At 32.9% G+C, this 15,465-nt stretch overlaps 1 protein-coding gene across 1 annotated transcript; it reads right to left on the bottom strand.

Moving 5' to 3' along the window:
* Window positions 1–548: 548 nt before the first annotated feature.
* Window positions 549–13,580, bottom strand: LOC148616798 (transmembrane protein 231-like). Its single transcript, XM_088583877.1, has 7 exons — window positions 13,424–13,580; window positions 7,544–7,710; window positions 6,414–6,542; window positions 5,269–5,412; window positions 4,330–4,411; window positions 3,408–3,513; window positions 549–1,885 (listed from the first exon to the last, which is right to left on the bottom strand). Exons 1-7 carry the CDS (start codon window positions 13,560–13,562, stop codon window positions 1,720–1,722), a joined length of 933 nt encoding a protein of 310 aa, XP_088440003.1. The 5' UTR covers window positions 13,563–13,580; the 3' UTR covers window positions 549–1,719.
* Window positions 13,581–15,465: the final 1,885 nt, after the last annotated feature.

Genomic DNA, 15,465 nt, shown 5'->3' with positions numbered 1-15,465 from the left:
CAAAGGAGAGACACCCTTGTATTCCAAATTTTCAAGGTGTAAATGGCCATAACTCCTGAATGGAAAATGCAACAAACACCATAATCACACTTGATCTATATTTTTTGAAGTCCACATCACTGTTTGAAAATATTTGAGTACTTCTTAAATTATCATCCAAAAATCGAATAGGTACATGAAACAGATGAACATACAAGAGATTTTTATCAATTTCATGATGTTTTTTATAACTGCAAATTCATCTGACTTGAAAAAGCAAGATAACTGGAAATACCCCTAATATGTCCCCGATCACAGAGAAAAAGAAAAAAAAGTTGAAACAAAATGTATTACATGGCAATTGACCTGGTTGGAACAATTAGTGTTTACCCTTGAAGGGAAGTGTAATGTTTTATGATGGAAAAGTTTAATTAAGGGTATATAAAAAAGAGTAAATTTAGTTCATGCCCAATACATTTTGAAACATAATTATTAAGCACTTAGAGCATCAAGACGTGCATTTCACCATCTGAATGAACTTTTATAAGTCAAAAAATATAACAGAATGATCTTTTCTACCAAAAATTTATTTATAAATAAATAATGAGTTACTCTATGTACAAATAGAGGTATAAAATCTAACTGATACACATACACTTAAAAACACTTTTACTCACTTGTATTCATCTTAAAAAATACTCGCACATTCATTTCAATTGCCTTAAAATAATAGGGTCTAGCTTCATAGTGAAAATAATAAGAATTTACCATCAAGTTAAGCATTTTTCATTTATCTTCCTGCTTGATACAAAACAAAGGCTTTTACTGATAACAATGTAGTATACAGTGAAGCAGTGAAAGCTAAACTCAAAGGACCATCCAATACATTGTATGTCAGACAAGAATGCTTTTTAGTCTCATTTTCTTAAGTATATTTTGACTTTTTTTATAAGCAAAAGCTACATGTATTTAACATGTAATATATACATGTAAACATGTATGTTAAAACAAAAAGTCTAAGTATATGACATACAATGAAATAAACAATTGGACGGATGATGCATGTAAATTATATACATGTACTAAGTAATCAATAACAAGTAACAATGGTAGGATATGTATTCTGTGTTTTGCAAAAGGTCATGACTTAATCTATCTTATAAAACAGCATGTGAAACTGGGCATGAAACAAAATTAGCTTCACATGATTAAAATGTTAAAAGAAATTTCCTTCAAAAAGAAATAAATAGACCAGCAACAAAATGAGAGACTAAGTCACATTATCAAGAAAGGCACGTACAAAAATAAGAATTTGAAGAAAAAACAAATTTTGGAATCTTTAAATACATTTTTAACACATTAAAAACTGAAAATGAAATTGATCAATAGCTAACAGAACTTATAATTTTAAAATAATTCTTGTATTATACTTTACATTTTAAGAAAAGATACAGTACATGTGCAAAAACAACAACCTGCATTTACTGCAAATATGCAAAATAAGAACTTTTCAAATCGTAAAACTCAACTATTTGTCTATTGTTAGAACTATCCAATCAAGTCTTCTTTCACTGTCATCTTACCAATAGTTTCAATACAAAAATTGTAAACTTGTGCCATTAGCCCATATAACATCTTTGAAATCCTTGAAAATGGAGCTAACCAAACATAAACGCTGTCACAAAATTAGTTCCTTAAACATTTAAATTTAGATCATCATAAAACTAAGCACTATTTGTATCACAGCATTTTTTCTTTTCTGACAGGTGTTTCCACATAAGTCTGTACGAGCTGGTTCTGGTAAATAAAGACTTTGATTCTATCGAATACAAAGATAAAAATGAGCAGGACTGAGATATACTGAATCCATCCCCATTTGATCATGTACCAGAAACCAGTGTTGTATCTGATGAAATGTTAAGAAAACATCAATATAAAATGGTTGAAATTTTAGATCAAAACAAGAAAATATGTTGTATCAACACTGAAACCGTGTTCTTCATTTTAAGAAATATAATACATGTATTTCACAAGTATTACATGAATGAAGTGTTTGTATAATCAAAGTTCATGAAAAATGTATTTTACTTAAAAGTTCTATGATGATTGATAAAAATACTCATATAAAAGAATAATCATGGGTCATAGGAATGCTTACAAAAATTGAAGACACTTCAGTTTCCTAGGGAGATAATTCTCACAATATAATCCCGTCATCATTCATATTTGATGCTGTTTAGGAAATTCATGGTATCAACATTTTATATAAATATTATCCAAATCCATGGAGAAATGTAGGCATGAAAGCATTTACAAAACACATTTTGAACCAATTTTAACTTCAAGGGGTGATAATTCTCACAAAAATTGTCAATCATCATTGATTTTCAAATTTGCCTGAGAGATTTACAGCAGAAAACTTTGGTATAAACTTTATGAAAATGTTGAAAAAGGGGGGTAATTAGAGTTCTTACAAAGTGTGACCAATAAACACACAGACGTCTTGACATTTTATGTATGGGACAAAAAGATAAAGAAAAGGGTTGATCAGCCAATCATAGTCCATTGTTTAATTGGGAATATCCATTGCTGACAAACTTCCTGTCAATTTTAATATACAAAACCTACACATGTAGCTGCTAATAAAATAGACAACTGGTTATTTTTGTCGCCAGATCAAATAAAAAATCGCAAATTGTGACATTGATTAAGTCCAGCACAAAACTTGATCATATATATCCATCCTTTCAATACAAATGTATTTCAAGGCAAACTACTTACTCGTACTGTTAATTATCAGTGATTGGAAAGTCATTGATTGATGCACACTCTGCACTGGAAAATCAAATACTAATTTTTTTAAAAAGGGTCTGTTTGAACAAAAAATCAATAAAAAATTAATAATAATAATAACAAAATAAAAAAAAACAAAAACAAAGAACTAAACTTAAACTATCTTTAACAAAAAAATGTTACAGATCAAGTAACTTAACTGGAACATACAAAGGGCAGTAACTCCAATCTTATTTTCATATATCTTTCTTACAATACTTCAAAAAATACACTCCACATGGTTTTGATTTTTTCTAGGGTGAGTTTGAATCTGGGTATATCAAATCAATGGAAATGAATTTAACTGATCTTCAATTGTATTAGTATAATTATAAGTCAGGCTTTATGACAGTCGGCCATTCTTCTGTATAAAGGATTAATATAATTAATGAAAGCCCTCTTAATCTAAAAGCAAAAATTACTTGGCCCAAATTTAACAGATTGTATTATGTGACCATCTATTTGCATACTCTAAATTGTAAAACAAGACCCCCCCCTGACTTTTTATTGAATAGCTAGCCACAACCCCCTGTTTCAAAATGTATGCACTGAATCATTTTATGTTCATATGAAATGTTGCTGATACAAAAGGATACAGATATCTCTGTTCTGGATAGGTGATATTAGCGCTGATAACAAAAGGTTGTCCTGCTGCTCTTCCTGAGATCCAGGATACATATGGGGCATCTAGGTATGTTGTCACTGTAGATAAAAAACTATTTTTAAAAAGTATTTTAAAAAAACCATGTCATTCCACATTTATTATCAAATTTTGAGGGGGTTATCAGTTATATCTTAATGAATTATATAATGTACTAATATTCCTAAATTGCTGGTTTTTGCATTCCATTTTTCTGATAGGCATTCTTTATTATAATGAAAGTAGGAAAGGGTGAAAAAAGGTATACTGTGTTCAAGAGTCAATATATTTTTTCTTTTTAAAAATATTCTTTATTTCAATATGGTTTTTTGGTATATTAGCATATTTTGCTGAAAAAAAGTTTTGAATCATGAAACATTTCTTGTAAAAAAAAACTCAAATTAAGGTTTTATGGATATATACCTACATTGACCCAGACTCATTTCCTTACAATATTTTGTTATGGTGAGTGTTATTATTGTAGTTACATAAAAGAATATATAGAGGGTTATTTTGGGAACCTATCAAAACATTTACCATGTAACCATTTAAAAAAAGGTATTCTGCAAATGTGTTATAGGATCTACAATGCCCAACAGGTTGATACCCGGTATTCAAAATTTCAGCATTGGAAAAAATCCATATCACACTCTGATGGATTAATATATGTCAAATTAATTTAACACACGATAAAAAATGTGGACTTTTCCATATCACATCCAATAACACCTCCTGGACTCATACCAACCAATGATTAAGCTTTTTGTTTATATTGGTGTCTTAGGATTGTTATGACATGTGATATGAAAAATTCCATATCATATTCTATAAATATTCCCTCTTTGATCTGCAAATCTTTCACCAATAACAGTACCTACCATTTCTACCTGTATATAGCTTGAAAATTGTAGAAAATTCATAATCTTTTGCAAATACACTGGTGGAATTTATCACTGATTTCTAAAATACAAAGACAATAAGAGTAAGATGATCTGGTGATCACAAACACACAGGTATTCAAAATTTTTTTTAAACAATAATAGAACAGGGTTCCAATGTCCCTTGCGTAAAAAAAAAGTTTGGAAAAATTTAAAATAACTGAAGTCTATGGGCCACAACTTCTGTAAAAATTATTCAACCATAACTATCGTAGAACTTATTCTGTAACTTCTCAAATTAAGACTACATACAAAATATATTATTAATTGGTAAAAGCATTACCAAAAAAAAGCGGAAAACTGTAAATTTACAGAAATTTTCCAAGACCAAGGGCCATAACTTCAGTAAAAGTCATTCAACTGTAAGTCAAACTTAATCTGTAACTCTTCATAGTAAGGCTGGCAGGCGCATTACAAAAAAATTGTGGATTATGCGGACGGATGGACACACAGCATTTCCATGTCCCCTTGCAACATGTCGCAGGGGACAAAACATTGGCGTAACTTCCGAATGCCTAATGGAAAGTACATGTACATATTACTTCTCGAACACAACTTTTGTTGTCAAAATTGATCAGATTTGGACAAGTGGCTTCTTTAAATTCAATCTAGAAACCAAAAGTGTTAGGACAGAACAGATAGACTGGCAAGAGATCACCTACCATTACTACCTTGACTCTTTAATTCGGGTATTAAAATCACAATACATATATATTGATACCTATATAAGCTAAACAGCGAATAATCTACTGTCTGTGAATTTTGAGTAATTTTAACTATCATAATAAAATTTCCCATATTTTTGTGAGGCTTGCATTAAAATTACCGGTATACAATAGGAATACAGTCACTACAAATGCGATATCAGAATCAACATACATTAAACCTAGAATCCAAGCCTCTATGGCTGAGTGGAGTTCTCTGACTGATCTTCAAGTCACCAAACACCTCATATCTAGCACCAGCTTTAGCAGAGTCATAGTTCATATAAGCAATGCTCTCCATTGTAAAAGTTGAATATCTCTGGAAGTAAACAACCAGTGCATAATTTAATTTTCAAAATAAGACAATCAAAATTTAAAGCACAACATATATATTTTTTGAAGTTGATGGGATTTTTTTTAGTAAAAAATCATGTACAGAAACAAATGTACTATTAGAAAATAACCATTTATTGAAATAACGGAGGTTTCTGACACTATCTAAACATATAGTTTTTTTAAGGTGATAAGGTAGAAAAAGGACAACAAAACTAGATGATTTAGACTTTGCAAATGACACAGCCCTATTCTCAAGCAAATAAGATCAGATGGCTGAAGCATGGAAAAGTCAACTGTCCTACTAGTCATGCAACATCAACAGGACTGAATATAAATGCTGCAAAAATAAAAACACTTTGTTAAATGTAAAGAACGATCAACTCTTCACAATTATGGAAAAGGAGATTGAAGATGTCAACAACTTCATCTACAATGTATCTAGATGCTACTGTCACCAAAACAGAAGGCACAAACAAGGACATAGGGAGGAGGCTTGGACAGGCAAGAACAGCCTTCTTCAAGCTAAATAAGAAATGGAGCAGCAGCTGAATAATGAGAAAGACCAAGATATAAAAACTCTTCAAATCTAATGTAATATCCATTCTCATGTATGGCTGTAAAACATGGATGATGACAAAGGGTGAAGAAAAACTATCTAGACAATTTCCAGCACATATGTCTGAGAAGAATATTAAAACTATACTGGCCACAACAGACAACAATCAAAAGTCTGTGGGAAATGGCAAAAGTTAAAACCATCAGTTTTCAAATCAAGATCTGAAGATGTCAATGAAACACAGCAGGATTTTTTCTTTGTACCACAAAAATCAAGGTTTCTTTGCTACAACTATATGTAAGGTTTGTGTCAATAAAGGTAGTACTTTCAAGGTTTATGATACAGTGCATGAACTCTCTATTTTGTGTGAACTCATTCAATAAGTACTAACAGTACTATTCCACAGCTACAAAGCTACACTAACTTACATATAACTTGTACTCAAAGAAAAGCATCAATTTAACACCAGTGACTTTTTCTGAGTCTTGTAGTGGCATCTCCAGATTAAAGTCTAGACCATCAGCCTTTCCATCTCTATTCCAATCCTCTTCTCGAGACTAAAATCAGATATGATGAATATTCATCAATTTAGACCCCATGTACAGTACAGAGAGAGACTAACAATGACTAAATGCCAACATAGTGATATACCCCTCTTACAGTGGTACCAAAGAACTTTTTTTTCAATAGGAAATTTTTTGTTACTTTCTTTTGTAATGAGAGTGGTGAGCCCTACCCCTTTTAATAAGAAAAAATAAACAATGTGAAAATATCTAAAAAGGCAAAAAAGGTATTTACTGCCACTCTTAAGAGTGGTACACCACAATGGCAGTGGTCAGTCGCGGTAAGTCTCTTTTTGTACTGTAACTATACATTATTGATTCCTTTAATCTACTGAGTAATGAACATTTTGAATTACTTTTAAATTTTTTTCCCCAATTTCAATGAGAGGCTCAAGATTAAAAAAAAATGTCAATGACAGATCATGTTAGGTCCTGTGTATAATCATCTTAACCTTACTGGTAGGAAAAAAGAACAGACAAGGTGAAACATAATAAAAGCACCAGTGTATACTGAAAAATACAATGTATTAGTCATAACTAAATCATTCTACATAAAATATTGATACTTTATAAATCATTGTACATAAAATATTGATACAATAAACAAAATATATATAAAAAATGCAGGAAATGGTTACAAACTACATATAATGATAATATCAATGTCTTCACATCTGCTTTCTTTGGGAAGGACCAAGAATTTTGACCTGATAGTGTTTTCTCCAGGCAAATATAGCACTGTGCTTTGCAAAGCTATTATTATTCATAGTACTGACATTTATTGAGTATTCAGAATGCACTGTAGGTACTTTGCTATAATTTTGGACAGAAGCCTTAAAGGTGTGCTAAGCAAATACACAGTATGCTATTTCAAAGTTATGGGAAGATCATATGACCAAAATTATGACAAATATTTATTCTGGCCTCATATAAAATCAAGTGGGATGTTACATGTACCTATATGTACAATGTAATTCCTAATCTACAAAGACTACCTGAATCAAAGGAATCCTGAGATTCTGTTGCTGTAGTTGGTTGTATCTCTGATAAGTACTGTATGTAAGATAACTCCCCTCATTTTCTAATTCTAGTACTAACAGTAACTGTCTCTTGTAGTCGACATCTGGTGTTTCTTCATAGAAAGCTTCCTTTAACCAGAATCCTGATATTAGATAAAAAAATGCATTAAGGGAGTTTTCTTACATTGTAATTCATACATGTTCATGTGACCTACCTGCCTGGAGATAAAAAAAAAGAAACCTTTTTCAAGGTCTCCTTCTGTCCTCCTGTGGTTATGTGATCGAAATAATGTACATGTATAATTGAAGGCTAATAGAATTAAACAAAATGTTTTGAACTGTGATAAATGTGTTAAATAGAGGAATATGTCCTCATATTTGTAACTTACATGAATTCAACCTATAATCTTTGAACCACTGATTTCAGACTCGTAGGAAATGGAAAAAAATGCAGAAATTTGAAAGAGTACATATGTACAAGTAAAGTCTGCTGAAATCTACATAGTCACTTATTGTACAAGGACCAAGTACAAGTCTATGACAAGTGGGACCAAGTGCAACAACAAGTTGGTTTCTGTACCAAAGAGTTTAGATTAACAATTATTAAATAATTAATTTAAAAAAGGATATACATGTAATATCAGTAAACAGTTATGGAAGAAAATGTCAACTCATATAATGCATATTGATCACCTGATAAACAATCTATCTCCAGTTGTAATTACTCTGTTACAATTATTCAGTCAGTCCAAGGGTTTGAAAAATAACTATGGATACAAGTTGTACTATTTTGTTAAAAAAAGTATTTAAAAAAAATAATACCTCTGAAAAAAAATAAATGAATAATAAAAAAAAAGAATAATATTAAAAAGTTCGATAACATGTCAAGAAAATACATTTTGTTGTCAAAATTTACAAAAAATGAAATTTGTATTAAAAAGTTTAACTTTTGTTCCTTTGGCAGCATTTCAGTATCCTTCTAGTACACGAATTATAGATAAAATTTTTGTGATTAAAAAACTAATATAAAGGCTCTAGAGAGCCTGCATTGCTCATCTGGAGAACTTGAAATCATGTGGTCATATTTGGTCTCTGGCAACCATCTTGTTTAATCAAGCAGAACAAAAATTCTATCAGATGTAAAAGTTGTCCCTTCCATCAATCTGCCAAGTTTAGTTACTGTTGGATTAGTAAAAACAAAGATATAGGCCAAAATGTGTTTCAATATGGGGTTTCAATGGCAACTTTGAGTGGCTGCAGCCACTTGCCAGCCACCTGAGCCACGCAAAAAGTGGATCATTTGTGGAAGGCATTGAGGTCATTAACCCTATAAAGTTTCAAGACATTACCACCTGTGGTTTCAAAGAATTTATCTTTGAAAATTGGCCAATCAGAGGCATAAGTGACCTCTAGTGACCACCTTGTTTAATCAAAGGAAACCAAAATTTTATCAGATTTTAAAGCTGTCCCCAATTTTGGTCACCATTGGCTCAATAAGCAGACACATGAAGGCCAAAATGTGGTTCCCCATAGGGTTTCAATGGCAACTTTGAATGACCGCAGCCATTGCTGAGCCACCTAAGCCACACAAAATGTGGGTTGTTTGTAGAAGGCATGGAGGTCATTATCCCAAATCAAGTTTCAAAACATTGGCACCTGTGATTTCAGAGGAGTTGATCGTTAAAAATTGACCAATCTGAAGCTTAAATTGACTCTGGCGGCCATCTTGTTTCGTCAAGCGGAACTACATGTAAGATTGGAAATTTTGGAAAGGCTCTTGCATACATCATTTCTGCAAAGTTTGGTTAAAATTGTTCATGAAGTAGAACAAACAGTTTACAGATGACAGACCCAATGTGATGGCGTAAGTTCACTGGGACTTTTGGTCTAGGTCACTGGTGAGCTAAAAAGTCAGCATTATAAATACAGTTGACAAATTAAACTCTCGGCTTGACTTTAACTGAGAAATCACTTACCTGATGCTTGTCATTTTTGCACTGTCTACAGAAATAATGATTTTTTTTTAAACAATGATCTGTCAGAATTTTTTTTAAGGTCAAAGTGCAATAATAAGCTGCATTCTATTGATTTCTGATTAGACCTACTCCTACTTTAGTCTAGGCATGCCCCATCTTAATACATGTAGTAAATGTATGTACATGTACTGGTAAACATTACAAACCTCAATAAATGCAGATCTATTAAAAGTCAATGGCTTTCTACATTGTTCATGTATACACAATATATACTATACTACCAGAAAAAAATCATCTTAAAAGTAAATATTCAGGAGCATGAGGAAGGAGTTTGAATTTTCATCACACAATGTACTGTATTTGTTGATTCTACAACACTTGACATGGGACTTCCACATTTGAGCTCTATCTCCAACAGATCGTGGGTGTCTGCCATATGGGAGACCAAAAACTTCCACTTTTGAAAGATTTCTCCTGCATTATATAGCTGCCATTGAATTTTTTTTTAAACTCCCCAACCAAAGCACCATTTGAAAATGGACAAGTGCACATACATTTACAATACAAATTCCCTGAAATATGTATCCTTCCATGAAAAATCCTTTGAATTAAATTATTGTTACAGTTCAACTTCACGTCTTTATTTTGCAATTTACATGTATGTTAATTTTTTCAAAATATCTAATAGTTTTGGTGTGAAAAAAGTTTGTCACACAAAATTTCTCCCATCAAATATTTGAAATGTAAGAGACCATTTTTTGAAGTTAACAGGTATGATTTTAATTTGAACTTCAGACTACATGGACAACAAGCTGGGCTTTAAAAGGTCCAACAAGTGATCCTTTCAAAAGTAAACATTAATGAAGTGCAGATTGCATGCCTTCTTTAAGTTGATATTTCATTAAGATCAGGTACATTGTACATGTATATTGAAAAACTGCTTTCACAGTTCTCCCATAACAATTATTTTCACTTGTTTCAATTAAGTACAATGACAAATTCTACTATTCTTTCAATTCATGTCCATCATCTTCAAATTGCATTGTGGGTAAACAACACAATCACAAGAGTCTGATCTTGTCTTAAAATCCTTCACACAATGTACAAGTATAGGAGAGTTCGCCAATCTCATTAGTAATGTTATATTCACTAATTTGCATATCATTAAGTGTCAAATTGGTTGGAAAATAAACAATAAAATGAAAAAATGACAAATTTCATGATTAGAATCCCAATTTTCAAAACTTAACTTCATTATTTTATGTCAAATTCTGGTTCTGTAAAATAAGTACATGTATATGTAAACCTTAATTTTCATATAAAATTATTATCATAATTTAAACTCATTTACATTAAAAGTCTAATTACTGAATATTAATTTAAAAATTACATGGATAAAAGATTAATTTGCAGTTAAGGGAATACAGGGATCTCCATGGATCAAAATGGACACATGGCTCACTCTCCAGTTGGACAAATTTTCATTGTGGCATGTGTCCTTTCACACAGAAAATAACTTGCCAAAGAAAGTATGATAAGGTTGAATGTGAAATATTCAATAGCACAAGCTTTCACAATTATGGTAAATCTTTCTATCTGTACTGTCTAACTCAGTTATACTAAGGTCAAGTTTTCCCTTTTCTATAGGCTTGACCATAGGTCCACAATGGCACATCTCTACAGAAACTAAAATGACTAGTAGGTGTGGTCATTTTGTTGGTGCCATTAAAAAAGTATTTTTTTAAAACTTAACCACAACAACTTAGACAGTCAAATGTCGTTTTCGTCCGAATCTGTATCATTAAACACTATTTATGACCTTTTGGGAGTCGATCCATCAACCTTTCAAAAAAGTAAAGCAAACTGGATTGCTTTTCTGTGTCAGATAAAAGCCGAGACCATTTAGACATTGTATAAATTCAATATAGTCTTCCCCCTCTCTGATCGTTCTCAAATTTAATTCAACTCTTGATACTTTCTATATTTTATTGAATGAAAAGTTTTCAAATTTTATTCATTAAAAAACAGTAGAAACATTCAGTTTATTTGAATCTTAATGATTTTGCCGATGGTGATAATTGCGAATTTGACCAATCCGAGATATGTTTACACACGTTTCATTCCCTGGCACATTAAACCCCCGGAAATTGCCAATCAAAACATTGTGTTACCGTTATAATAAGCACACGTGCCAATCATATTGATTAATAATGGGTATAGGCGACCAATAATCACGCATAATTAGGAAATACATTGCTGATTTGTAACGTGTGACACAAATTTGAATACATGGTACTCGTCTAGAATTCATTGCGCAGGGAAAGTAACACATGGCACAGCACCATGCAATAAGAGGTCATGGAGAACCCTGGTATGAAAAGAGTTTTTCAATTATTCTAAATAATAAAAAAAAATGAAAATGATTTTATATTTATGTCCCATGCCACTTAATAATTTTTTGCCTAAAATTAAAGAAAAATCAAAGACTTAAGTCTTCAAAGTAGCTAATCATCAAATATTCTCTGCCACTGATTCGGGCTTACTTTCTACATCTAAAATGGCACGAATGTGATATGCTCTAAAATCAGTTGACTTCAGCTAGAATCTTGGTTCCCTTGATATGATTACTCTTTCGTAACCATGATGGCCAGAATGTTTTCAATCAAAACAACTGGTTACCAGCTGGAACCAGATTAAACAACTGGCAACGACTATTTATAGATATCAGGGTCCTGATAACGTATATGACCTATATAGTCAAATGTAATGAGCCCCTGTGTTTGAATTGGAAACTGGGTAATATTAAATTTGTACATAAATTCAATGCTAACCGATCACTTTATCTTTTAATGTAAACTTCCCACTCTCATACAAGCAAAAAACACACATAGACATGTGTATGATATTTTTTTAAAAGAGGTACATTACAGCTGTCTTTGGGTCGCTTATGATATTGACCTGGGAACCAGATTAGGAATCAGTGTAAACAACTGGCAATGAATATATATGGTATAGGTATGGGGCCCTGCTAATGTATATGACCTATATACACAAAATGTAGTCTTGTAACAAGCCCCTGGGCATGAATCGGAAGCTGGGTAATGTTCAATTCTAACCATTCATTTCATGTAAACTTCCTGTTCTAATAAAAGCAGAAAAACACGTAGAACATACATGTACATGTTGTACATGTATGATATTTAAGAGGTACATTTTTGAACTCGTATGAAGTTGGAACTATGATGCTATGGCAGTAAACATAGAACAGATCTGCAGCATAACGTGGAGTAGTGATATATAGTTATGCAAATCACATGCGAATAAACTGAAATTGCGAGTGCAAGAAGTTACTAACAATATTAGTGACTTAAAAACCATCTTTAAGATTGCTGATATTTGGATCTAAAAATGAGCTTTCAAACATTGAATCACATTAATTTTCAGGAATAAAATTTTGGCAAGCAGATTGCCCAGAAATGGTCAGGAGGTTTATAAAATTGTACTGGTGCAGGAGTAGATTGCTGATGTAGTTCCTCTGAAAAATGGGTTCTCATTCAATGATTTTCGTTGAGGAATGAAATTTTTGAGAGCTGATTGACGAGAATTGCTTCTGTCTTTAAAATGGCGAGATCTACTCCCTGACCAGTAAAGCCCTAAAGGCTAAAGGCAGTATCAATTTGTCAACAAAAAATGTTAATGAAATTTCTCTGTGACGAACAGTATTACAGAAATCAATTATTTTCAAATTCAACTTGTGAAGAATGCAGCTCAAATCTTTGGGATACAAAGAGTATCAAGGCATAAACATGACTAAACTTGACGTTTCGGCGTGTAACTATAAACTAATGATTGTACCCGATATTCGTAATACAGTACCTACCAGAGCTTCTGTAAGCAACGAATAATGGAGGAATTACTGTTACAAATAAAACTATGACTAGAATAATAGAAGCCTTGGAGCAAATATTTGTCTTATATCGACGAAGTTCAGGATGGGAGAAAACTTCATACACCGCCATTTTCAAACAAACCAGATTCGCACTAAATTTATAGTGTCACATCGGCACAAATATATTTCGTCTCTTTTGCGCCACAGAAGGAGTTTAAAAGGACCCGTGGGGGCACGTAGCGTCACATATATTACAATTATAAAATAACATTAACAATTACTATGTTTTGTAAAGAACATTTAATTTCAAAATACTTAATTTTTGGATATAGATCTACCTATGTATTTGATTATAATGCTGCTGATGAGAGGTTACTCCTTGAAACAAGTCAGCTTTTCGAAATTTCAATATATATGATTGGTATTTTTATATTTAATTCTTCGTCCAGTCAACGTACATCCAAGACAGAATGGGGAAACTGGGAGTAGGCCAGAGAGTCGACACAGCAGCCCAGCTGCTAGTTACTCCTGCAACGTAAGAGGTTGGAATTCCGTTCCTCCATACCATGGCACCGAGTCAGAAAATAGCTTGCCAGACAACCTCTAGCATTGTTGGAGTAAGCCGCTAGTAAGATATGTTCTGATTGAGATCTTCGGTGAGGTATTCAAAAGGCTAGGCTCTACCACCCACATCTGTGAGTTCACTAGCTACTAACGCATACATACCAACGTTCAGGGTTTCACCCTGATCCTAAGGGATTTTGGCCCCCCTTTCAAGGTTCAGTGTTGAGAAAAATATTCTCATGGTTTTCTGAAATTTCTCAGGAAAAAAACACATCCCTTTTCACATTAAGATGGTACCTAACAGAAAAAATTAGTTGCCCAGATCCAAATTTCCTTCCCAAGTGTTCCTTGGAAACATCATTCCTTATTTTCGTTTTCAGCCGGGGCTTCGTCCCACTGCATGAACCCCCCAGCAGGGCTTTGCCCTGGGCCCACTGAGGAACTAAAGCGTTACCCAGTCCTCTCGCCGATTTTTTCAAGGTTTTCATCATTTATATTTTGGTAAGTGTGCTAACACTGACCGTGCGAAAACTATAAGGATATATAAGGTCGACTTGTTATAAACCCCCAGTCATAATGCCGCTTGATCGAGGCCCCGGTTTATCACCTAATGTTACATGATTAGGCCATAAAATTTCTAAAGGTGATGAATTGGGGGGAAACCAATATGTGAATGGATCGTAATTTGGAGTATTATAATTTACATTGGTACAGAGAAAATCAACAAGTACATAACATACACATTTAAGAACAAACACAACTATTACAAAATGTACAAAAAAACTGTGACAAAGTGACGGTACAGACAGAAAGTAAGCCAGAAGATCAAACAGTGTCGTTAATATGTTTAAAAGAGTAATCAAGGGAACCAAGGTTCTAGCGGTAATCAAAAGAATGTAATCCAGGGACAAAAACCAGACATGGAAAACGACATACACAACAAAGATCATAAGTAACTAAAATCATACATACAAAGTAACAAAAGCAAATGAGCAACTCGGACTCCACGAAAAACTGAGGGCATGGAGCAGGTGCACCGGTAGGGTAAGCGTCCTCTGCTTTTCTAGAAACACCCGACGAGTTGCTCATAAAAAGTCAAGTCCGGGGTAGACGAAAGAGGAAAGGAAAACTATGACACGTTGAACAAATCAGCTTTCATGGCGCAGATGGATATACACCGTAACGATCCAAGAGATCATGATGATGGCCATAAAACGTTTGTAGTGACGACTTCAATCTTGTAGCAACATAACACTGCTCCAGAAGCCTATTTGTTAGAATTCTAGTGCAATACAAAAAGTCTGCGTAATCTCGGCAAGCTCTGCCATAACGTATGAGTTGTGATATGAACACTCCATACGCAGGTGCTGAAGGGATGTTGCCAGAGATGAAAGGAAAGTTGATAATTTTGAATGAAAAGTCATCACGTTTGTCGCAAAGTTTGGTCAATAGTTTTCCGTTACCATCGA

The sequence above is a fragment of the Perna viridis genome, chromosome 5 (genome assembly GCF_037379345.1).
Source record: "Perna viridis isolate PV_CMFRI_1.1 ecotype Kerala chromosome 5, ASM3737934v1, whole genome shotgun sequence".
NCBI lineage: Eukaryota > Metazoa > Mollusca > Bivalvia > Mytilida > Mytilidae > Perna > Perna viridis.
Note: the sequence above shows the minus strand (reverse complement) of the source record. Positions and strands in the feature narration are given on the sequence as shown.

Bases quoted from the DNA above. Each gene is read 5' to 3' on its own strand.
- LOC148616798 (XM_088583877.1), bottom strand. From the start codon at position 13,562: ATGGCGGTGTATGAAGTTTTCTCCCATCCTGAACTTCGTCGATATAAG. The intron at 6,543-7,543 runs GTAGTCTTTGTA...ATCTGATTTTAG, and splicing joins TCAGGATTCCTTTGATTCAG to TCTCGAGAAGAGGATTGGAA. The intron at 1,886-3,407 runs GTATCCTTTTGT...ACATTTCATCAG, and splicing joins TATCCAGAACAGAGATATCT to ATACAACACTGGTTTCTGGT.